The 26,762-nt window shown below is 39.2% G+C and overlaps 1 protein-coding gene across 1 annotated transcript in view; it reads right to left on the bottom strand.

Moving 5' to 3' along the window:
- Nucleotides 1–3,746: 3,746 nt before the first annotated feature.
- LOC108801197 (protein CROWDED NUCLEI 3-like) overlaps nt 3,747–26,762 on the bottom strand; it is a gene marked incomplete at its 5' end in the record, with an annotated part of 125,793 nt that continues 102,777 nt past the window's right edge. Inside the window, 2 exons of the mRNA XM_018573129.1 lie at nt 3,747–4,296; nt 10,788–10,890. Of these exons, the coding sequence (XP_018428631.1) occupies nt 3,865–4,296; nt 10,788–10,890 (535 nt within the window). The remainder of the gene's footprint in view (nt 4,297–10,787; nt 10,891–26,762) is intronic.

The following is a 26,762-nucleotide window of genomic DNA, read 5'->3' as shown; positions in this document are numbered from 1 at the left end:
CTGGGGAGATACGATCTTCTATTTGTCCTGATGACCATTGTCTTTAGACAGTAAGAGAAAGAAAGTGAGGGGGAATCCAAACATTTTAAGTTGTCGTCTGAGTAAGAGGTAAGGGAAATTCCTCCTGTTCCTTTGACAACTCTACAAGATAGGAATTCCATTCACTTTGGAGACATTTCATCTTGTTTGCTGTTGTCTCTCTAGGACAGCAAGTGAAGGAAAATCTCCCAAGCAGGAGACAGGCAATAAAAAATAACCCTTTTGGCCTTAAATACACTTCAACCTTTTATAAGCCCTTGGTTAACCCTAACTAGTTATTTGCTCCTTCTTCCCCTAGCTTTATGCGTTTTATTTTTTATTTAATGAATGTAAAATGTTTGTTTTGTCAGTTTTATTCAATCGTCTTTGTAGCACAACTTTTACAAAAAGACATGAATTGATTTTAGAAACGTCACCAAGCTTTGTACCAGATAGATAAATTTAGTGCCTTTATAAAGAAGGAAATTTGGTAAATACATGGAGGGAGGCGGTTGTGCTGGGCTTCTGGGCAAGCTGTACTTTTTTCTCTTCAAATTATTTAACGTATGCTATTCACCACTGGTTATGCATAGAGCACAACTGAGATGCCGCAGCTGAAACGGATCCCGACAATTATGTCTGGATCTGCTTTTCCCCATAGTTCTCCTAAGGGTAACGGGAGGACACAAACTAGCGTCCTCCCGTCACCCTAAGCTCAATATACCGCGAGCTACAGCTTGCGGTATACTGAGATGCCGCAGCTGAAACGGATCCCAACAATTATGTCTGGATCTGCCCAGCTGCATGAGTGACAGCTGGCTATGCCTATCTAAAGGCAGAGCCAGCTGTACCCGCCCCCTCCCCGTTCGTTCCGCCAGTCAGTGCTGGAGGATCGGAGAGGGGAGGGGGGAATCCAGCCCCTCCCCTGTCACGGCTCTCTGCAATGACAGGATCGAGAAGTGAACGAGCGCCGGTATGTGTTCGCTCACTTACTGATCTACTGAGCCGACCTGTGACAGTTTCATTGTCACAGGTCAGCTAGAACTGTGAGGATTAGTGAAAAGCACTCACCTCATAGTTCTCCTTTAAGATTGCAATGTTTAAACCAAACTAACAGGGCTATTCACAAAAGGGTGACGAGTTTGGAGAAGACAGGAGAAGTGAACAATCTAGGACAACATAGCTGAACTGGAAAGTGAGCTAAATTGGAGAACTTCTCTAAATCAGCTATTTTGGCCTAGATTGTTCACTTCTCCTGCCTTCTCCAAACTCTTCACCCTTTTGTGAATAGCCCTGTTAAAGTTTTAAGCCTAAATTTGGAGTTTACAAGTCAATATTTGTTTTTACACCTGTGTGATCTCAGGGCTCTTCCATAACATGCACAGCTCACAGAATAAATTTAATAGGTTCTGCTGTTTTAGCTCTTTATCTGAGTACTTTAACCTCCCTGGCGGTAATCCCGAGTCTGGCTCGGGTTGAATTTTTAATGCTAGGAGCGGTAAACCCGCGCCAGACTCGGAGCTGCAGAGAATAGTGACACTCACCTTGTCCCTGCGATCCTGCGGCGTCCTCTGCTGTACGCGGCCCGAAAATGAAACTAAAAGCCGGCCTCTGACTTTTAGTTTCGTTTTCGGGCGTCACAGGAGGCGGGAAATTCAAAAGTGAAAAGTTGTAATGTACATGGAATACACACAATGCAATGTAATCTGCTATGATTACACTTATGTATCAAACTATTGTACTGCTTTTGGTACAAAATTCCTGACATAATCATACCGCCAGGGAGGTTAATAAACTCAGTCCAAATAGAACACAGGCAGAAAACAAAGGACCCATGCAGATGAATCTTTACTAAGACAATTTTCCTCTAGTGTTTCCCTAACCAATCCATGGTTGCTTTAATTTTCTAAACTAAACTGGGTTGCTAAAGGCAACATCAAATTCACATAGTCAGCTGCAAACATTTTTTCTACGTCCATCAACATATAATGCCACACAGGAAACCGGTAAATGAAAAAGGCAAGCAAAAAGTGTGACAAAATTGTTGAACAAATGCCAACAAATCAAATATCAATACCAAATGTAACAGTTGATTAGAGTGACACACAGACTTCTATGGTGATAAAACTGAAGTAGCTTCAAGGCATACTATCAGGATATCCTAATTATTGCTAATCCATATGACTGTAAAATGATGAAACACAAAAACATAACAAAATATATCATTCAGATTTTAATTGAAAACACCATTTTCAGAATAAAAATGAACAAAAAAATAAGGTGACATTTTCGTAATGAAAATGACACATTGCATGTTGATACTCATCAGAGAAGACAATTTAGTTCCACATATATTAAACAACTAGACCCAGTAGCTTTAGGTGATAGCTAATTTACTCTAGCATCACTGCACCCTGTAGCTACTAATGGATACTTGCTTTCTAGCATTATAGGATTCAATCAAACATACATGAAAACAATGGTGCAATTTTGTCTCCTTTATTTTGTTAAAATATTGAAATAAATTACATCAATAAATTAGCATTATATTTACATTATGCATACTGCTACATTATTTAAAACATGAATCCAGGCCCACAAGAGAAAACTAAGTATACAGAATAACAAAATTAGCCTATGTTTTAGCAATACTGATTTGCAATATTTCAAGGCTAGAAATGTTTATGTGTTAGTAACTAACTGAAAAGATTTTCTTGCACAAAGCTTCATTTACATCTAAGTATAATGCAGCCAACTACAAAGGAAACTGAAGCAAACATAGAATGAACATAAAAATCAACAGGTCTGTTGTCATCTCTATGCTGCAGTGAGGTAAGGAAAATATATCCTGCAAAGCATTTTATCCTTCTTCCTAAACATATAGATGCAGTTGAACCATCTTGTTTTGCTGTGAATGATGGCAGTTGTAGTAGACAGATACTACACTAGTCTCTCTAGAACAAGTGTAGTATCTGCCATGTGCTATTGTGGGCTTGTAGTTTTGTGAATGACGGTGCTCCTCACCATCATGCGCAACAAAACAAGCCTACAGTTACTACTTAAGTCTCTCTTCTCCAAAATAGCAGGCAGGCAGGTCTGTCCTCAGTCAAGCTGGCTGTTTTAGTACAAGTAAACTAGAAGAGATGCCCCTGGGTGTCAATATTACATAAGGGGCTGTAGAGGGGGTCAGGGCTACGGTGCTGGCTGTAACATCTCCACAGGAACACCCATAATTTAGGCTACAGCCTGGGGAGGAGCTGCAGCCAGCACAGACACAAAACGCAGCATAAATTATAATGGGGGCAAGTGTGATGTGCACTTAGTCCCCTGGCGATTTTGTTATTTTCAAACTCTGGCGATAATTCTTCTTTATGGCAGCCCATTCATTTGAATAGGTTGTCTAATGCACCAAAAGGCCCTCATGTGTATCAACCTTATATTGTTGCAGTAAGGAAGAATATTAGGCTAACAAGGAGATACACTACTGACAATATGGACTGACACTCTTCACTTTCTTTTCCACAAATTTAAAATAAAGGGATGAAAAAAACAGCTGATTTACATGTATAAGTGAACTGCCCCTCAACCAAAAGTATTGAAAAAGAGAATATTTTTAAGCATCCCTGCCAAGAGAAGAAATCATTAATATAAAAAAAATCATTCTGTTATAGAAAATTCATCTATCCACAGTGTTTGAAAAAAAATTCTAAGAAGTTTTCCAGATGAATGAAACTCTAGTGGGGAAACAAACATTTGTCATATAGCTGAAGGTTCAGAATGTCAAAATGAATGTCAGTTAAAATGTGAATTCACTAAACAATTTATATGATTAGAAAGGTTCACCTTTCACTTTACACGTGTTCCAATACACTGTTGTATCTGTAACATTAAGCCATTCATTTTCTCCATCCAGTACTCTGTGTTGTCTTGTAATGGAGTAGAATGTTCTGTGCAATGTGTCCGACATGATTTCTCGAATGAATCTTTTAACACTAACTCTTCTGATTCCCCATTTACTGTTCCCTTTTGGGAAAAAATCTGAAGCTGTGCATGAGATCCTGTGGTTAATGGTGGCACAATGTTGTGGCTACAGGATACAACATTCTTAGTCTTTTCTTGGAGGCAATCTCTCTGTTCTTGTATAACTTTCAGATGAGTGAAAAGATTAGAGAGAGTCTGATTGCAGGTTTCTAAATGGCGTTCATACTGTTGACATCTCAGTTTCCCATCTTCCAACTGCTGCCGCAAATATCCATTTTCTTGGCCTAATTCATTTAGCTGGGTTAGAGGAAGAAAGAATGATTATCTGGTTTACCTTAACGTTTTATTAGAAATAGAACATGTGTTTTAATATTGTAGGCCTCAAATAAGAAAACAGTTTGTCCTAATTAAAAAAATAATCTTTGTTATAGTGTTATAAAATAACCAACTTTATGGTATTTATAAAAAAAAAATTCAGGAACATCTAAATATCAAAACAGTGAAAAAAGACCATAAGGAATATATACGCATAACAACGCAGTAGTATATACAGTACTTTATATGTTAATTAGTATGTATCCATACATTGGACACTAATAAAGCCCATCTCCAGCCATAAGTGAAGGAGGTTGTAGTTAATGGTGGATGCCTAGAGAGTTATTTTAATGCATATTGCATCATCATATTCCTCTAAGCTTCTCTGTGCTTTCTCTTTTGGACTCTTCCCCCTTTCTGCTTCCTCCTTGTACTATCCATTTCCATCTCCTTATACAGTATCAAGCTCTTCCAACTCATTGTATCAAACATATGAAATATACACTCTGTTAATAGCCATATGAGCCTACACACCCTCATTAGAGCCTAGGAACAAAGTTCTTCCAGTAAGAAACACTCATTCTATTCTTAATCCTCCTCCAAGATACCATTCAAGATCTATAAATAATGTGGGTTGTCCCAACCCTGCCATTAACCCAGAGGCCATTGATGTCTAGATGCTCTGGCAAAATTTAGCCATGACAGCATATGCTGGTTTACCGAACGACAATGCAAAGGGATCTGTTTATAAAAAAAATTACAAAATATTTACACAACTCTAACCATGATTCACACATTTTCCAGCTGAATTCAAATTAAATAATGTGTGAAACATAGGTGAAAGCTGTGAATCTTTTGTGAAAATATGTATACCTAAAAACCTATCACTAAATTGTACACCTAAACTTTTTATACATATTTTAAGGACATAAGGTTTTTTTTTTACACTGTTTTAATAAAGAAAAAATAAATGTAAAGATTACTTGACAGATGAACACAGCAACAAGAGCATGGCAGTAATATACAGGATAAAGGCTTTCATTCATGTCAATGGATCCTTCAGCCTGCATATGATCATTATGTCAGAGCTGAACTATTATTTGGGAACTCCTCTAATTGGCTACCAGTTGCCAGTGGGGAGCCCGGCTATCATTGACACACAAAGTACCAGCCTTTGGCTCTCATGGGGTTGATGTTTATTAACGTATCCTAGGCACAGGGCATTGTGGGTGAGAATGGGTTAAGTTGTGTCTTTATAACTTTCTGAAGCAAGTACAGATGAACAAACAAATAGTATGTCACTTCCTTTTCTTGAACCAAGCTATGAAAAAGATTTTCAAGCAAGCATGTGTCATAATGCTGGATTTCCTTATCAGACCATTTATCTTCCTTTGTATATAGCACACCTAACTAGCCAACTGAGCTAAATTAACTGAGCACTTCCCCTGTTTTACAAAAAACTTTTTTTGCTATAAAAAAAAAATAACCCAGTTATCATAAAATGTAAAAGCACCAATCATAACAACAAGGACGCTTTTGTATCACAAATGAAAAAAATATTGTACACCAATGTCTTTTATTTTTGTTCTGTACTTTTATCACAATAAAAAAATTGACATGCAAAAAAAAAAAGCACCAATCATTACTTGAGGGGCTAATGACCATTGTCAGTTTCCTTTTTGACATAGGACTTATAGGTGCTGCAGTAAAATCAGTCAAGGTCACGAGGTGTTGTGGGACCCTGGGTATCTGGACTACCTTGCATACCAATCTTCTCAGCACCACATTAAACACCACTGGATAAGCACAATTGCATGAGATCTCCTGAAAGCAAGATGACTACCCTTAGCAACCTTCTGCTGTGTGAAACATGCACTAGTTTGTAATCACTGATACTAAAAATACCAAATATCTGTTCTATTTTATTAAAGAAAAATGTTTGTCTTTTTGAAGCTAGAGGCACTTTAAAGTGAACCTGTGGCCAGGCTTGTACTTGTCCATGAAGCACAGGAAAGACAGCTCTCATTGGTTTATCTAAGCTGTTTTTTGTTTCCTGAATTCAAACCTTGTAGCTGTTAAGGTAGAAAAGTGCCTACACACATCTCCCAGTTTGTTTTACAGAGACTGTAAACTTTAACACTACAGTTATGTATGTGATGCAGCTTGTATTTGGCCTGCTAATTTGCTAGATCTTACCTGGAGATCCTGTCTACTGCATGCAGATAGTGACCCTGGCGGTAACGGAAATCAGCATTTCAAGTTAAGTGCGCTAAAAATAGCCAGCACGCTTGCCAGCACAGGTTCACACTATTTACTATTATAGAATACTCTATATGTGAAGTGTGTTATGCTTTTATTGTATTTAAAAATATTTATCTATTCATATCCATGAGTGCACAATAAAGCAGTGGATTTAGATGTACAAAAGATGTATTCCATATACTATGGAGAAATCTTTTACAGACAAAATAACTCAGATATCGCCAGCCTTTGCTGTAGGATTTGATAATGTTAGAGTTTTTAAAATGGTTGTAATAATCATAGGGAGAAGTAAAGATTAGTCATTAGCTGTAACAGAAATGCTGTATTTAGCAATTTGAGTGTTAATTAAAAGATCATTCCCTGGTTTTAAAATGATAAAATACAAGTCATTGAAATTCATCTGTGGAATAATGGACAATAATGTGTAGTTCATAAAGCTTTCTAGGTATTTGACATGATTAGTGTGCTCGATTTGAATACTTTCCCTTCCCTTTTCGGAAACTTTAAAATAGTCATAATTGGAATCAAGTTTAGTGCCACATATGTTTATGTAGAATTAAAACCAAATCTATTCATCTTTGCAAGACAATTTCCACTTCCATTTATCACTTTGCAACGGCCAGTCTGGGTGAGACACAACTGTAAATTTACACATTAATGGCTCACACTTTATACAAGGTTCCAGGGAAGCGCTTTACTTCCTGCCACAGTAAAAACTTAAATGTATTTGTAATTTATGTTGTTTATCTTTAAAGACGATGACTAGCCAAACAGTTAAAGAATAATGTGCAGCATTTTTGTTTACATTATTCAGGGAACAAAATCATCTTTTTTGTCTAGTAAACAAAATATTGCATATAGGTATTTAACACATACTCTTTTAAGCCAGCAAGTGGAGCTCATTTTTATGAGTAAGCTCATTTTTACCAATCTAACCTTAAAGTGTATTTACACTTTAGCAACCCAATTGGTATAACACCAATGTTATATTTGTTACATGTTCATATTGACATTGCATAAGCTAAAACAAAAATAAAAAAAGCTCCTTGCAGTTTAAATTGCTTTTAATTGGTTTAGGGCTTTAAGGCTTAACATTTCTTCTTGCTTCTATTTCTTTGCAATGCTAGGAGGGGCTGTGACGGATCTGAATTGGCTTGTCCACTGTATGTTAATGAAGCTCATCAGATAAACACAATCCTGAAATTTCAGTCCCAAGTCTTTCCATTAGGACAGACCACTGTGAAAGGGCTGAGAAAAACCTGGAATGAGCCAATTTGCCTAATTTAACAAAACATCTAAAAGGGTACGAATTGTTTACGAAATTATAGAGAGGTTTTCTCAAATTTGACTGCAAAAGTTGAAATACACTTTAAAGAAGACACACGCCAACTTATCCTCCTGTTATCTGTGTCTCCATGAGACAAGCCATTTGGTATGAAGCTATGTAGGTATGATTTTTTTTGTAATGATGCTAAATTTTACTCAAGGTCCACTTTTTCTATAATCCCCAAGGTGAGAATTACTGAAAAGCGCTGGCCACTACAAACCTCTGGGTTATTATTAGTATTTGCAAAATCTCTGTTCCCCTGTGATCTGTAAAGTGAAAACTGCACTGCAGTTATTGTATCACAAGTGGCATCCCCTGCACTACCTTAGATGTAAGAAGAAATCACAATCCTGTTGATCTAAAGAACAAGACTGAAATGTCAACACAAGGGATGCCAAAGAGGCAATTTCTCTTATAAACATAAGTTGGCACATATGTTTACAGTAAAAGTTATAACACTCAATTGGCACTAATCTTAAAAATAACATTTGTAAATACATTTGCCCTTTGTAATGCTGGAGTTTCAATTTAAGAGACGGTGACTGCATTAAGATTAGCCACTTCATACACACTCTATCACAATCTTGTGTGGCCATTGCTACAGTTTCATAGATAATAATCTATATTATCTTGTAAAGCTTTATACAACAATTACCACCTCATTAATGAGCTGCAGGCAACATCAGGAAAGCTGCAATTCCATTTCTATTTGAAAAATAATAAAATGCCACATAAATCCCGATAGCTACACATCTGAAATCCCTCTTAAAATTCAACACCAAAGATTGACAAGTGCTGTAAGAAACTGAGTGCCTTCCTGAACCGTGGGCTTTCAGATGTTCGGTCCTATTGTTGCTTACATTAAGCCTCTAATGATCACATAAACTGTTTTATGTCTAAAAACAATAGTGCTTGCTATTAAGTACCGCAAAGCTGGCCTGCAAGCAGCTGGGGTAATTATAGCTTGCTATCAATGAGACAGTAAATATCAGCGACCTTCTTTTTTGCTAGCGTTGAGCATGCCGATTATGCAGGGACAATTTAGTTTCCAGTGGCATGGCCATTTTCCAACTATTAGCAGGAAATGAAATGAGATATTTCATTATTATTTAGTATGAAAATTCAGTGGAGAAGTTGCTGAAAATTACCTCTGAATTTATACTTGAGTTACTACACTCATTATTTCAAACATCTTGGTCTGAATCAATATCAGTAATGATTCATTCTTTTGATTAAGAAGTGACTCCATCTGTAGATGTCAGATAATTACCAAGATGACCCATAATGAGAACATTTCACAACTCTCTGACTTAACTTTCTTATTCCCTCAACAGCATAATGACTTCCTGAAAGAGCTTTTTATAGTGTGCCTATACTCCTGGGGTTTCTTTTCATGATCAGCCACTATCAATATGACTTGCGCATTTTTTTGTTCCTTTTCTTCAAAAATAAAATAAATAAAACTACCTTATGTACAAAAAAACAATTCTTGTACTGCCCAAGATAAAATGCCATCATTATATGTGCCTTCTAAGTCTTCAGATTTACTTATGGATCTTAGCAACCAAAATACGTGTATTAAAACAAGACAGCGTGCAATTTTAAATTATGACACAGAACATGCTTTGTTATTCAGTTAAGGATTCAAAGGGGAATTAATTTCTGTTTTATTATATCAAATATTGAAATAAGAAATGTAAGATATTCTTTTGATCTATACACTGGAGGATATGGAATTTAAAAAGTTTGTGAAAAGAAATCTAAACTTTTGCTGACAGGTTAGCATAAACCGTGAAATTTATTGCCGCTGCAGTGTACAGAGGGCGCTTTGTAGCTGTCAGATGTGTTACTGTATCTCAGCATAGTAGTGCACTGTTTTAGGTGAATAATGACAGTGTGCAGAGCTAGATTTCTCTTTTTTTTATGCCAAATGACTTGCAGTTCAAATCATTTGTTTCTCATCTATACCCTACCTGGCATGCTTATAGGTTTATTTAACAAGACAATGCAAAGAGCACATATCATGTGTGAAATGCAGTAAACCACAGAAACCAGATTTTTCTTTATTAGAACAATTAAAGATGATTTCTGATGGGCGGTTTTGGATTACTTCAACTTGAACTCTACCTTGTTAAATACACCCGTATATGCCCACTAATTCAGTGATAGCTAGTCACTGTGGAACTTGAGCTTAGCAAGAAATGTGTGGAAGTATATTTTCCAACTTCAAATATCACAGGTAGCTTTATGTTGATTCAAAAGCAGAAGAGTGGAAGAGTTGTCACCACTGATGGAAGTTCATTGCTGCTCATGTGGCTGATCTGGGAGACATGGGCGGTAGAATTTAAAATATTCCTTCTTGAAAATAAGTTATGGGGCTGCTGCACACATTGCACATGGGTTGTATGAATACCTACCTGCCGTCCACCCAACCCATCCCGTACCACATGCTGTATCTCTTTTCATCTGCTTGTACATCACTACAGGAAGAAGAAAACAAAGCGTGCATCTAGGCAGCAAGTATTCAATGCTGCCATAAGTGTGGAATACCTGGAGCAGCTAGGGAGCAACAAAGTGGTGCTGTTTGAAGATACAGACTGCAGAATGGTGAGTATACATGTTCTTTCATAGTCCATGCTTCTTTCAAATGACTCTGCGGGGACTCTGCGGGGACTCTGCGGGGACTCTGCGGTGACATGGTCATTGCAAGTAACGGTTTTACTAGCCCCAATAGATAACACTGCAGTTTTTATTTTTTTAATTTAGCTTTTGTAAATGAGTCCCGAGAACAAAACACTTTTATTTTTTGAATTCTATTATTTTATCGTATCTAATAGAAAAATATTAAATGAATGGTGTTGAATGGAGACAAAATGGATCTTACCTTCTGGTTTAAAAAATGAATTGATTTTATGTTGGTTTGTAATTTAGAATGCATATCTTCAGTAGCAGCTAGATTCTTTTCAAAGAGGCTTGTATGCTCCAGCCTAATCAAATTAAAAAACAAATACAGGTTAGACTATGCTGATGATTTGACAGATATGATAATGTATTAAAATAATATACAGCAAGTGGAGAATAAGATAACTGGACAATTAAAGATTTCTTTACCAAAGTTATCTCATTGGCAGTTTCACAGATAATTTGCTGAAGGAAGAATCCAATGGAAGGTAACACTGAAAGTTTTTCCTGCCAGAGAAATAAATTAATCTAAGGGTGTATTTTTTGCGCCATTGGCATTCCACAGCACAAGCCTGTGAGAATATGTGTTACATAGTATACATAGTCAATTAATTAGGTCCCAAATGAAAACATTACATTAGGTCTCAGAAGGATCTAGTGCAATGTTCCCCTGCCAACGTGTCAGAATATCAGATTGGAAGTGTCGGAACAAGAAATTACTTTCTGTAAAAAAAATATAAAAAAAATAGACAGAAGTCCAGTAAATGTTGCTGCATGTATAAAGAAAATGATACAAGTATTCTTTCCTCTGTGACCTCATGGAGAAGATTCCCATGCCAAATTCTTCAGTAGTGTACAGTTCTGACTGTGTAGTGAGGGTGTCAGAAGAATTCCCTATTTACTAGAATCAGAAAACCTCTGATACCTCCCAGACTCATACAGAGTAGGCTAGTGTTAGGATCCAGAGTGCCTCTAAGTGGCGCTGGAGCTAAGCCCTGCAGTTTCCGTACTCACCTGCAGGGGTCTCCAGGCAGACAGGAACTGCTAGGTACCAGACCTCCACTGGGTGGTGCTGGAAGCTGCAACTCCAGTGCTCACCTGCAGGTGTCTCCCAGCCGCCACCAATCATCCACCACCTGGTGCTCCCTGGGAGGTTACTTAAGCCCTCCCCGCAGTCAGGTCTGTGGCTCAGTATTGTTTCCTGTTAAGCCTGAGTCCCCAGTCCTGTAACCTGCTTCTGTTCCCGAGTCCTGTATCCTGTTTATGTTCCCTGCTTGTTGTCCATAAACCATGACCTGCTTATGTTCCTGAGTCCTGTTAGCTCCTTGAACCCTGACCTTTTGTCCCTTAGTTCCCCTGGTGTTTTGCTTTGCTCCCTGGGTTTGCTTGCCTGTTACTTCTTGCATGTGGTGTTGTTTAGATGTAGTTGCTTGCCAAGACTTGTTTCTGTTTGTATTATTCTGGTTGGCATATTAAAACGGTGTATCATACATTCTGCCTTGTCCTGTGTGGTCGCACATGTTTGGTCTGCCCGTGTGGGTACCTGCGCAGGTGTGGGGTCACAGGCCTGACAGCTAGCCACAAGAGGAGTGTTAGACATATGACACATTTTCAGTGACAAATCTCCTCAAAAGGAACAAAAAAAAACCTGTTTTCTTCTAGTTCATTTCTAGTTAGAAATACTTAATAGAGGTTATATTTAAATGAAACATATTTAAATGAAACAGAACTCCACCTTTACCATTGCAGTAACTACTTTAGGCATGTTATGGCACTCTTTTTAGATTAGGCGGATGTTCAATCATCCAGTTCCTTCCAGCAGCTTTAGTTATGTGTTTAAATGCATAACTTTTAAAGCCAGCTATACTATAAAGACCATTCTGGTACAGTTCTTTTTTTTATTGTTGCTAGGTGGGAACCGGCACATGGAATTTTGTGACTATGCATAAATAACTGTATACAGACCCTGACAGTGACCAAAAAAAAATGGTTTTCTCAATAGACAGAGTCTGGTACAAAAACACCAGTTAAATTGCATCAGGTGGTCAGGATAAAAATGTACATTGAGCTCAAAGTTTTGTGCACCTTTTCTATCATCATGTGGGCCACTACATTCACCCGATGGCACCAAGAGAAGAAAGCATAAACAGAAATCTAATGCCTGAACTTACACAGGGCTATGGACTACTTCTCCAGCTTCATGTGCCAATCACAAAATACCCAACACTGTGAGATGTTGAAGGTGGAGTGAGTCACTTGCCAAGCCACACCCAGAAGAGGCACAATGCAGTATTATTTGTCACCTTCAGCCTTATCAGATAGTGAAGAAGCATAAGCAACTCTTTAAAAATAACAGAGAGTTGAATTAGGAGACGACAAGCTGAACCAGGAAATGCCAAAGCTTATGCAGAAAGTAAGAGTGATTTGGTAGCCTTTTAGCATGGCAGAGGTGTGTAAAACATAAGATTGGTTGTAAATAATTACAAATCCCTTGGCAGATAAAAGAATAAGCATATGTATTTCAAGTGTCAGTGTAGCTGTTTGTCTGGAATTCCACTATGAAATGAGCCATCTCCCTTCAGGTAAGGTCAACTCCATGCAAGTTCAGTCAGTAAACTGCAACTAAGCAAACCTTAAGGGCCTGTATCAACCGGCTTTTGCTCACTTCAAGAGGGTTTTGCATTCCCATACAAGTATATGGGAATGAAAACCCTGCTTTAAGCAGGTCAAATGCAAGTCAGAAGGAGGTCATCTCCTTCTGACTTGCTAATGTTAATGAATTCTGAATGAACTCAGGTGCTCTCAAACTAATGCCATCAACACAAACCCAAAGCCTGTTGACACAGGTCATAAGATTGGATTACCACCTACCCATGTGTATTTTCATGCGTTTTTACAATAGGTTGTGAACAATTATGTGTTTTCATTAACTGCCACTGTTGGCCATTGGCTCTATAATGCACGTTTAAGCATTAAAAAATGGACAATGACATCAAAGCTCACAAAGATCTCAGAGATGTGAACTGGCACAATTTAAAACAATAACTAAACTACTGTATGTAGATGTGTTAATGCGCATTAAAACACATAGGTGTATTTTTATTGCTTTGTGCTCTCCATATGCTGATTCTTGGTGGAACTGCAGCCTCTTGACACATGATTTAGTCTACTATCTCTTTTGCTCTGATGTATCTGGGCCAAAGAGAACAGAGTCTAACAGTCAAACATGATTACGCCAACTGGAGCAGAATTGCAACTCCATCCATAACCTTTTTTTTTAAGTAGAGTGGAAAGGATTACATCTTCTGTCAACTTTGTATTGCTGTCTGCGGCCAAGTGGAAACACAGCAATAAAAGGCTGATTAGGATCTAACCCTTCTTACCCAAACCCATCCCTGCCCCCCAAAAAAGGTGGTATTATTGCTATTATGTTTCTGTTAAGAGAGATTTCCACTTAGGGTATATGCAAACCTGATCTCTTTCATCTCATACACTCTTAAGCATGTTCATATAGTTTCAAAAGTAATTTTCAATATTTCTAAATCTGCAGCTTTTATTAAAAAAAACACCAACAGGGTTATTCACAAAAGGGTGAAGAGTTTGGAGAAGGCAGGAGAAGTGAACAATCTAGGCCAAAATAGCTGATTTGGAGAAATTCTGCAATTCGACTCACTTTGCAGTTCATCTATGTTGTCCTAGATTGTTCACTTCTACTGCCTTCTCCAAACCTTTAACCCTTTTGTGAATAACCCTGCTAGTGATGTGAAGTGGTTATTTCAGAACACATCACCCAGGCATGGTCCACTGTAGTCACCATCAGGAAACTGGCCCTGAGTACTGTCATGCAGCCATTACTGGGGCTTAGTTATATAGAAAGGAAGTGGCTGCAGAGAGGCTCAGGGAGATTAGCAGCACTGAAATCCAACAACACATGTAAAAAAATAGGTAAAAAAGTCTAGGGCAAAGGTTAATAATACACAATGTTTTATTAAAGTCAATGTCATTCATTTAGGGTTTACATCTACTTTAACACATGTCCTAAAGATTGTGTCGCTGGTACAGGAAATTAGGGAATGTCTTTCGAACACATATAACAAAAAAATAGTTTGGTTGGAGTTCCACTTTAAATGATAAATAGGTCTGAGTGCAGTGCACCTCGTCAGTATAGTTTGTGTTTGCAATGGTCACTGTGGATCTTTTGATTAAAGATATTACGTACCAGACTCATGCATTCATGTATCATTTCCATCTGCACTAAGGGAACAAAATATTTAAATAGGAAATGAGCAAGCAGTAGCATAAGGTGAAATATGTATATTATTCACAAACAGGTTCAAGTGCAGCCATTACATGGTATCAAAGAATAGTCAGAAAGGCATATGGCATGCAGATCTGACAGGCTGTCCTTGTGACAGTAACAGACTGCTTCAAAGTTCCTTGTAACTTGCCTGTGGAGTCTGTCAAGGCAGATGCTGTAACAGGATCACTGGAGGAAAAATTCAAGGGTAGAGCTAATGGCAGGATATGTAGTACTTAACACATCCTTGTTTGTAATAGTATGAACAAGGGCAAACATATTTGTGATTAAATATGCATTAGGTAACAGTAAGAAGGGTTGCGATGAATACCGCACAATTCTGAATATCATTCTAGCTTGCTCTACTACCACCACATCCCATCATGTGCTGCACTCTTCATAGAAATTAAATGGCTTCAATGCAATCAATAGGGGTTTGAGTTACTATGCCGTAAATTGGCTCAGATCCCTGCAGTTGTTCCGCTGAAGCCCTAGGGGCCCTTGGGTAAAATCTGAGCTGATCCTCCCCCCTGCCGATCAATCTGGAAGACAAGTGCAGCCTAGATACTGGAGGACGCCCATTTAAAGTGCAACTCCAGTCAAATGTTTTTGGGGAAGGCTTGGAATATCAGATTTATAATGCAGTGGTCTTAAATCTTTAATTGGGACGCAGAGAGCAATAAACATGCTATCTACTAAAAAAAGAAAAGAAAAACAAAAGCCACTCTAGGCAAAACTCCGGCCAGCTTTGGTAAAACTACAAATCGCATTATGCATCTGCCTCTAGGAGTCATACTTGTGGCCGTCAGAGTCTTGCAATAACTAATGGGATTTGCCTCAACGCTTGTATGGTATGGGAAGGATAAGGGAAGAGTGCGGGAAGTGTACACCCCCCGCCCCAGCTATCCCTCCGTGTGGGCCTACGATCAGTACGGCTGGTCTCTGTGGCTGAACTGGATGGGAGATCAGCACATTCCACCAGCTGATCTCTCCTCCGATCTCTGAATGCAGAAGTGATGTGTAATACATCACTTCTGCTTTTAGACCGTAATTTCTCCAACTGCTTTAGCCATTGTGGCTCCCTTAGGTGACATTAGGGATCTAATGGACCCTTGATGTCTCCATAAAGAGGATCTGTCACTGTTTCTGTGCTATTACATATGGGGCTTATTAGCCCCCTGTGTGACGGCAATAAAGTTAAGTGTAAAAAAAAGTAAGTGTAAAAATGAAAGACACATATAAAAGAAATTTAAAAAAACACAATTTTTTTTAAGTCGCCCACCCCCACATATACACACATACTAACTCAAGCACATGTCGGATGCATCACCATGCAAAAACGATGATTGCGCCAAACAAGAAAGCGTTGTTTAAAGCGTCGCCTTTGGCCAATTTTGATAATGGTAGTTTTTTCGATTTGGTATCTATGTACCCGATGTGACCCCATCTTTTACATTTTACCAAAATAGCATAACGTAGAAAAAACGTTTTTATTTTTAATTTTCAGTAGAAAATAATCCCCTCCCCCCAGTGGTGATTAAATACCACCAAAAGAAAGCTCTATCTGTCCCCCCAAAAAAATTAAAATTAATTTTAGCACAGTGCTGCATGATGGAATAAATGTCAGCCATAGTACCTTAGCGCGAAATACTGAAAAATGGCCTGGTCAGGAAGGGGGTTTAACACCCTGGTCTTCAAGTGGATTCAAGGCATCTGAGGATAGAAGGTCTTTTATTTTTCTTATTCATAGTTTTCAATAGGCATGTCTTTTTTTTTCAACCTAGCTATGAAACTCTATAGATCACAATATGGTGGTTGTAGCATTTTTGCTTTGAATAAAAACCAAGTGGTACATACATATCCCTTTAAATAAAAAACTGTATGATAATCAGAATATGTTTTAAAGAGACCCTGTCACTAAATTGCAGGTAGAAGTACAGGAAAAAAATCAAGCATTTTAAATCCTCACTTGTGGTATTTGTTTTCTTTTTTTATCCACTTGCACTTAAACATACTACTCCAGGTCAGTCTATTTCCTAGCACAGCCTCTTCCCTCCTTGCATGTCATAGCCCTCTCCTCTTCTGGGAGTGTCTAATTAATTGCTGGGCCGTGCTGGCCCATCATCTCCACCGGCCCTCCCGTCACCTCTCTACATAACCTTTTATGTAGCGAAGAGGAATAATATAGATGTCATCTGAGTGACAGCTCAGAGTCTGCTGATATCACATCCAAGATGGCGGTGCCCAGCAGCAGCCCCAGGGCTTCTGCTTGTCTACACAAGGGAGGCTTTTACAGGTGAATAACATGCAAAAAATACAATAAGTGCACATATAATCTAATGGAAAAATGATTGTTTAAATAAATGATGTGGCGATGGGTTTCTTTAACTGGATGTATATTGAAATTGCATAAGCGGCTCATCAAACTAGAAGTATTATGGTAAAATGTCTAATACACCTTTAATGTTAGTAAAATATTACTTAAACTAACTCTAAAATCCAAAGACCGCCAACCATTTACACATTGAAAAGAAACATTGAAAATAAGAAAAAAAATCTCTGGTGCCACATTTAAAGAGTTGAATGTTAGCTTCATCGTGGTTGTGCAGATGCATTTGTAAATGACTCTCCTTGCTGGAGATGTAATTATGGCTCTTTAAAGTCTGATTTTTTTGAATGCTGTTTTTCTTATCACACCGAAATGGTATCTGACAATAGCTTGTTCTACAGCTTTATAAAAAAATCTCTTTGTTCCGAAATATATTGATGTGCTGCAGAGAACAAGTTACCTTTCCCATGAAACAAAAGCTAGTTCTGCAACCTTGTTCCAATCTGTCCATTTATATATCTATCATGTAATCATGCATGGGGCCGCCATTTGCTATAATCGGACAAAGTAAAACAAATAAAAGGTATTGTGCTGTTCACAATATTAAATGAGATCCTAAGACACAGTGATGACATTTAGCATTAATAAAGTCCATCTTTTACCAAAGAAAAACAATGTTATTGTTTTTGTAAAATAATTATTCTTACTATAAAAATATTAGGGCTGCGGAAATTAACGATTAATCCCTCGATTAATCGTAAATTTTTTTGATCGATCATGGAGCTGCTTGGGCCGGTGAGTACACATCCTAACTCTCCCAGCCGCCCGGGAGAGACACACTTTTTACCGGAAAGGTTTAACCACCTTCTGTCCATTGCCGTTTGTGGACGGCTGGACGGACATCTGCTAGGAGCGGGAGGGCGTCTTAAGACGTCCTGCCCCTCTCGTGTGCGGCACTCAGCGCGCACACGAGAGGTATTAAAAAAAATAAAGAAGCTAAAAAAAAATTCACAAATAATGATTAAAAAAATTACATAAATTTTTTTTAAAGTCCCCCGCCCCCCCACATACACATGCAAACATGCGTTGGTTGTGCCTAAGTACGAAAACGACAATTGCGCCTATTATGCAGCACATGTTACATATCGCTGCGAACGTCGGAGTAATAGGAATCTAGCTATGCATTCTTATGCCTTTTTTTTTTTTATTCTGACAACTGCAAAAAACAAAAAAAAGTCTGCAGATAGCAAAGAAGCTATTGCTTCCTGTGCTATCTGCCATCATTTCAGGGGGGTGCTCTCTCCCAGCCCCCGTAACCCCCCCTCCGCGGATGGGGGGGAGAGGGCACCTCCCTGAAATGAGAGGGACACCTCCCTGAAATTGCTTATTTCAGGTTGGGATCCCTGGCATTGGCCTGTACACATACAGCACAGCAATGAAGTAATAAAATAAACTAGGATCACACTAATCCAGCACGTTATTATTCTGAGTTGACCCACTCAAGCGGCGGCCATATTGAATGGGGCACGTGAGATTAATAACGTGCTGGATTAGTGTGATCCTAGTTCATTGTATTACTTTATTGCTGTGCTGTATGTGTATAGGCCAATGTAGTTGGATCTGTATGTGCGTTATAATTAATCGAAATTAATTGATTAATAGATTTAGAAAAATTTCGATTAATCGAACAGGAAATTTTTAATCATTACCAGCCCTAAAAAATATCCTTATGTTGTGCATCTGTCCATATTGCTGCAGCCACTGGATTGTGCTATTTCTTCATGATGGGCAGCATCATGGCTGATACACATATCTTCCTGCCCATAAAAAAAACTGCATTCATACCTCTTACACTGCTTAGCGTAATGACACAGTGCATCTGGTCAGGTACGCATACAGTCTCTGCTTTTAGCACTTCTGAATGGGCTGCTGCATAGGAAGATATTCAGAAGGGAGGCAGCAATGTAGCCATCAATAAAAAAGGAAATCAATAAAGATGCGGTTAACTGGCATGGTGAAAAAGGGATTTATGGGCACTAAATGGACACAGAATTTTAAAGGAACAGAAGGAAAGAAATGATAATTGAATTCTGCACCATATCTGTCATTTCTACTTTGAACTTTAGTTATACGTTAACATGTGAAAACAGAATTCTTTTTATGCTCGAATCCAAACAGAGATGTGTTAAGATCATACAATAAAGCCACTAGCTAAACTAATTTAGAGTTGCAGTTTGCTTTGTTAAAGGTAAGGTAATAATATGTGGTCGATTTTAATGTACTATTTTTACATGTTCATTACACTTTTTACCTACTTTTTAATTAGTTGAATAGTTTTTATTGCAGGATACATCTATAAGACTCAGTTTGCAACACATGCTGGGCTTTCTAATAAGAAAGCCCAGCAATGGCTGCATACATGTTGGCAGCCTGTATAAATGGATTAAAGGAATTGTATAGTTTTTTCAAAGTTCTCAGACATATGTATAAAAAAGAGTAAGTAGCTTCATATAAATAACTTCCTCAATCTGTGATAACGTTTCAAGTGACCCTGTTGCAAAGACTGAATTCCTTGAACTGCTGTTTACTGCAAAAGAAGAAGGAATACTCACTTCTGCATGTGCCTGCGCCATCTAATGCAGCTCCATTCATAAGAAATTGGCAGCTGAAGCCTTCTTCCAGAACCGGCACTTCCAACCGTGTTGATCTCCTGGCCCCCTCGCTGGGCTGAGTGTTTTTGCCCACCACATATCCTCCCTCTAAACCAGGGGTGCCCACAATTTTTGTGTTAAGATCTATTTTTCAAATGACGAGCTACATGAGATCTACCAACAAAAAAAAACCCTCCCTCACTCTCTCTCTCCTGGCTGCCTCTCCTTGCTCTCTCTCCTGGCGGGCTCTCCTTGCTCTCTCTCCTGGCTGTCTCTCCTTGCTCTCTCTCCTGGCAGTCTCTCCTCGTTCATCCTTTTGGCTTTATCTCCTCTCTTTTCTGACTGTCCTTCCTTGCACTCTCTCTCTCCTGGCTTTCATTCGTTTTTTATCCTGACTGTCTCTCTTTGCTCTCTTGGCTCTGTCTCCTTGCTCTCTCCTCTGTCTGTCTCTCCCCCCTCTATCTCCTGGTAAATATACCAAAATTGAATAAATGGGCCACCATTCACAGCCTTTGTGATCTACCAGCATCAGCTTTGAGAGCTACTGGTAGAGCACGATCTACCTAATGGGCACCCCTGCTCTAAACCATTCAGAGGGAACACAACAGCTTCAGAGGCTGTAGACATTGCCTTCATTTTGCTTTACATAAAATAAATAGCAAGGAAAGATAAAAGCTAAACTACATTAAACTGATTTTAAAGGATAACTACTGTTTTATAATTATATTGCGACTCAGTCACACTGTGATACTGTCGTCAACTTGAAATAAATTGCAGGTAAAAGCACAGAAAAATCAAATATTTTAAATACTTGTATATAAAAATAGAGTCTTCAGATGTTCTATCCTGCAGTTTTTTTTATACATTTCACACACAGCACAGCAAAGCGTTTTCTTTCCATAAACATTTTTTTTATTGACTTGCAATTTGCCTTTCAACCTGATAGGGATTTAACACTAGGGATGGTCCGCCGGTTCGATTCGAACACGAGTTCGAATCGAACATTGGCTGTTCAAGCGCTCGCCGAACTTGATGTGATGTTCGCGGTCTGTTCGACCGTGCAACGTCCCATACTACAAAGAGCCCTCCGAAGCTCTAATTGGTTAAAGATTTGCACCTGACCACAGGTCAGGTGCAAGACTTTGACCAATCAGGGCTCAGTACTCATTTGGAGCCATGATTGGGCAAAGTCATAATGACTCTGCCCAATCATGTCTCGCCTATCAGATACCAGCAAACTACACGATTTGGCGGAGCTAGCTGTCACCACTAGCTCCGCCCAATTGTTTATGTTTTGCCGGCATCTGTCAAAATGTCATTATGATGTGGGGAGTGGACGGGGCGGCGGTCGGCGTTTTTTTTTTCTTTTAAATGTAATTTTTTTTATTGTTTTATTTTTTATTCCGTTGTCGTCGTGGACAACGCTGGACACCGTGATTGACCCTGGATTACATCGGTGGATCCATTTTTGTAAAAGACTTGTCAAAAACATGTCTTTTGTTTTTTTTTTTAATTAAAGGGTTTTATCAAAAGTCTGGACTTTTTACTAACTATTTGATTTAACCCTTTAGTGAGTGGGTAGGGGTACAAGTACCCCTTACTCATTCACAAGGGAGGGGGGCGGCATCTGGATGCCCCCTTAATTAAAGGGGTATCCCAATGCAAATAAGCCCCCTTGCCCGCAGACCCCCCACAACCACCGGGTCAGGGTTGTGGGGATGAGGCCCTTGTCCCCATCGGCACGTGGCTTGGTGTGGGAGGGGGGGCACTCGCTCGTCCCCCCCTTTCCGGCCCTGCCAGGCCTATGCTCGGATCAAGGATCTGGTATGGAATTTTAGGGGGGGACCCAACGTTTTTTTAGGGGGGGGTTCCTCTTTAAAATTCCTACCAGACCTTAAGGGCCTGGTATGACTTTGAGGGGGAACTCCAAACACTTTTTTTTTTTTTTTTTACACATGGTCTCATCCTAAATATTCCTACCAGGGTCTGGTATAACTTTTAGGAGGAACCCTATGCTTTTTATTTTTTTAATGATCCTTCCTAACATTCCTACCAGACCAAAAGGGTCTGGTATTGTTTAGGAGGGGGAACTGCACACTTTAAGAGTAAAACAAAAAAATTTCATTTTTCTAGAAATGTCAGTTTTGCTGCAGCAGGTTCTATACATCCCACAGATGGGCCACTTCACAGGCAGGTTAAGGGGACCGCCAGGGCACAATATTTGAAGGAATTTTTCATTTTTATTCTTACCCTTTAAGTGATGTTAAAGGAGGTTAAGGCTTTTCCCCATAGTTCGCCTTAGGGTAACGGGAGGACACAAACTAGCGTCCTCCCGTCACTCTATGCTCAGTATACCGCGAGCTGCTGCTCGCGGTATACTGAGACGCCGCAGTATACCGCAAGCTGCTGCTCGCGGTATACTAAGACGCCGCAGCTGAAGCGGATCCCGACAATTATGTCTGGATCAGCCCAGTTGCGTGACTGACAGCTGGCTCTGTCTATCTAGAGGCAGAGCCAGCTGTACCCGCCCCCTCCCTCGTCCGTCCCGCCTGTGAGCGCTGGCGGATCGGGGCGGGGAGGGGGGAATCCAGCCCCTCCCTTGTCACGGCAGAGAGCCATGACAGGATCAAGAGGTGAGCGAACGCCAGTATGCGTTCGCTCACCATCGATCTACTGAGCTGACCTGTGACAGTCTCATTGTCACAGGTCAGCTAGAACTATGAGGTGAGTGAAAAGCACTCTCCTCATAGTTCTCCTTTTTTTCTTCCATTGATTACTGTCCCCCAGAGCAGTACCCGGACCACCATACACCTTTTATGGACAATAACTTGCATATAAGCCCTCTTAAAGGGGACAATCATTTTCGAAAGTTCAACCCCCATTGATTTGCATTAGGTTCGAGTTTGTATTCAAACTTTTCGGCTGTTCAGGTGTTCGAATACGAACCGAGAACGGGGGTGTTCAGCTCATCACTATTTAACACAACAGAAAGTGTCAATTTCCTACCACAGCCCCCTCCATCCTTGCACGGCATAGCCTTCTCCTCTTCTAAGTGCTTCTTATTACTGTCAGTGCTGGCCCAGCTCTTCTGCCTTTACTTTCACCTTCCTACTAACCTTTTTTGTAGCTGCTGATGAAGGGGAAAAAGGGTCTGCTCTGAATGTGCTAGGGTTGCTGACATCATGCCCAGGAGAAGCATCTGGGCTTTTAGAAATCTACATTAGGGAGGTTTTTACAGGTAAATAACATGCCTAAAATATGTTAAATGCACATATAATCTTATGGGAAGATTGTTGTTGAAATGAATAGTCTGTGGACATGGTCTGTTTAATTTATCTCATTCATTCCCATGGAGAGTCTGTCTATTGTTGGTACACTGACAGATGAACTTTCCATAGGAATAAATGGTATCCTTCCATGCATATGCAAAGGAACCTGGGAGAGTTTGCAGTGGTGGCTGTGTGGCTAATATGGATGGAGTGAGCATCAATAACAGCTGGTTACTTATTTTACCCTTTTTTGGATTTCTATGTGTCCCTGTAAGAGTGAAACTCTAATTCGCTTTCCACAAAAGTGGCTAATTCACAATGGTTAACCTAAATAAACTTAATACAATCAAATAACCAGATGCAGAGTGTCGTCATATCAAATTTAATAATATGACATCTTGCCCAGTTAGTGACTGGTGACATACATTAATCACAGCTTGGCGTGATCCGTGAACCAAGCTTGATTACTACAACAGAAATGGAGAGGAAGGGCAGATATATGGTGAAATATTACATATGACCATGTGACTTATCTGTGTGAACACCAGAGATCTCTGGTCCTTTCGACGGACATACTGCATCTCATAATTGTTAATTTTGTCCAGTGCCTTTGTCTCTCTGCTCTGCATACCATGATGCATAATGATACAACATTTATGTCTTGTTTTATCTTTCCAGAAGAAATATTTTATGAATAAATACATATTAAAGAGACATCTTATCAACAATGACATTCGTCTTTTAATGTCCTGAACAAGCAAACAATCAGTAAGTGCCATCTGACTCTGGCCTACCGTCACATCACAGTGAGGGATAAAATGTATAAATACCCCATGCTGAAGGGCAATGGAGAAAATAGTTAGCAAGAAGCAAATAAGAAAGTGTATTAAATAGGTTTTATTATTTACACCACACACTTTGTTGTGTTCACTTAACAAATAATAAATATCTCTTGTGCATGCAGGTTTCTTTGCATTTCACCTGCTTAACATGCACTGCAACAGAATATGTACAGTTTCAACACATTGAGTAGAGTAGGGTGTGGGATTTAGGGGCTAGAAGTGCATTAAAAAAGATTAAAGCTGAACTACAGGAATGCATTAGTTTGCACACTTATATTGGTCCAGCTTGGCCTAATTTACATATGCTTTTTCGATACCGGACTGGCTGCTGGGGATCCTGTAAAGTACCGTAGTAGCCAAAGCATACCTGGAGTTCAGCTTGAATTATTTCTGAAGTTGACCCATGCCAATTGCATCCAAATACAGTACAGTAGACACAACACAAACAAGCTTGAAGCAAATTGTGCATCAGTCCAGAGTCAGTCCATCCAAAATTATTATTTACTCATAGGTGAAAACTGGCACCATACATGTCTTGGATATTGCAAGTGTGAGAGTGAGGTCTCCTTGCTCGAATTCTTGACCCACCTTTGCATATTACAGGGACTACTGTTGCATTCTCCATTATAGATTGTAACTAAAAATACAATAGGTGGTGTAGGAACCTCTCATAATTATCAAGGCAGTTGTGAAAACATATCACCAATAGAGTCCTCCAAAGCAGGATTCAGACCAAATCAAACTCTAGGCAAAGTAACAGATTTGATCCTTTCCCTCTTTGCTTTAATTAACAATTCAAGCACTCATTCTGCACTCATCTGCACTATTTATGAAGTCCTTTTGCTTCTTTACTTATTCAGATAGTCTCTAGCAGTCTCTTGCTTGACCACTACCTCTGCTGCTTAACTCCTATGTTGGAGGTGGGATTCAAACCCTATTTTAGTGTCACATCAGAAGGTGTGGGAGCTTAAATAGGGATAAAGGCATCACCCTTTCTCTCAAGTGACAGTTCTCAGGCCTAATGATTGGCTATTATTTACGTCTCAGACTTGCATCATTGGATGAAGTCACATACTGCTCCAGAACTAGGGATACTGCAAAGGTTTTTACACAGCAATAAAGTGGTGGAGAAGCACAGTCAAAGTGAGTATAAGTGGCTAGGGGGTTGGGTTAGCAAGAGCCATGAATAGGTAAAGTGACAGAGTTTTCCTATGGCCTTTCTAAAAACACAATTTCTACTTTACCCTTTCAAAAACTAGCAAGGCAGCTTATGTAGTTACGCCAACACCAGAAATTAAAGTAGTTAGTGCTGGGTGTGTGCTTGGCGTGGTTTGGCAGCATACATCAAATTATTGCATGTGAAGCATATGGTCTGCCCATGGCCCCTACAATAATCGGCAAGAATTGTCTTTACTGGCACATCAGACATTAATTGCCTTCAAGCACACCTTCACTTATGAAGCGACAGTCAGGTACAAAATCTCTGGATAACCTCCTGCCTAGGATGCCTTGGGGGTGATCCAGCTTTGGAGTCCCCAATAGATAAAATAAATTAGGTGCTTTAACGCTCTTCCATCTACTAAAAACTAAAATATCAGCTTTGGATGGATTGACACTGAACCACATCATTATCTCTAGTATAAATACTGTATGTAAGAAGAACTGAACAACTGTTAGTAGACCCTGAAGCCTAGGGTTGGAAATAACCAACCCCATTGATAAAGTGGAGGCACCTACCTTCATGCAGCTTCTCGAGTGTCCCTGGGGAACCCTAAAAACGCAGGTCTATATCTAAAATTTGAATTCTACTGACTAAGATGATGGCTGAATGCCCCCTCTCACTTTCCATAACTCCCTACTGGACATTAAGAGACCATCACTTTGAAACACACATTACGCATTTTGGGAGTGGACAGATCAGCTTCCACTCACTCAAAAACATCAATATTGGCATATTAGTACACAAGTCTAGGCTTTGAGGATTTCAGTGTGCTTAAAGCCAACTCCAGTTAAAACTTTATTTAGGTTTAGATAATGTGGGGAAAAGCTAGAGCTTTGATCAGGGTTTAATTGTGGTCTGTGTCTCTCCAATATGGACACAAAGACAAAAACACATTAGTGTGGAAGGGCTAAATCTTCAGGTGTTGTTTTTATTGTCGGCCATACTGTTTTAGTTAGGTAAGATATGCCCTCCTGCTTTCTTGTACAAGTGTCACTGGGGTAGGAAGTGAAAGAAAACCTCCTCAATACAGACACAAGCAGAAATGAAAACCAGACAAAAATGTTAGGTCTTCCCTACTCTATCTACAATATAAAATATATAATTTGGGGCTTTAAGAAGCAGTATGAACATATCTGAAGGCACCTGAGGGAATTTCATTTATGATGACTGCTTCTTAAAAAACTCTGCATACACAGCAATCAGAAATCATCATCCTACCATCCCAGCACATGAGAATTTAAGTCTTCATATGCACCTGAAACCATCCAAACATATCAACACATTTATCCAAATAATGTATGTTTCTGACACAATTCCTCTCTCACAGAGTATTGACAAATGTAGCACATATTATTGACATTATTACAATTTTTTTTAAAGTATGCAAATGGTTTCTGCTTGACCGTGCACATAACAACAACAGCACCATTTTCACAGAGCATTTTATAAAATCTTGACTGTTACCAGCGGGTGCCCCTTCAAGCACCGCAATACTTCATTTGTCAACAAACACAGTGTGTGCCCAAAATGTGCCTATAGACAATTTACTTTGGAAATATGGCTCTCT

The sequence above is a fragment of the Nanorana parkeri genome, unplaced genomic scaffold, assembly GCF_000935625.1.
Source record: "Nanorana parkeri isolate BGI_ZX_2015 unplaced genomic scaffold, ASM93562v1 scaffold2247, whole genome shotgun sequence".
Classification (NCBI taxonomy): Eukaryota; Metazoa; Chordata; class Amphibia; order Anura; family Dicroglossidae; genus Nanorana; species Nanorana parkeri.
The sequence above is the reverse complement of the archived record's forward strand: the minus strand, read 5'-3'. Positions and strand labels throughout refer to the sequence as shown.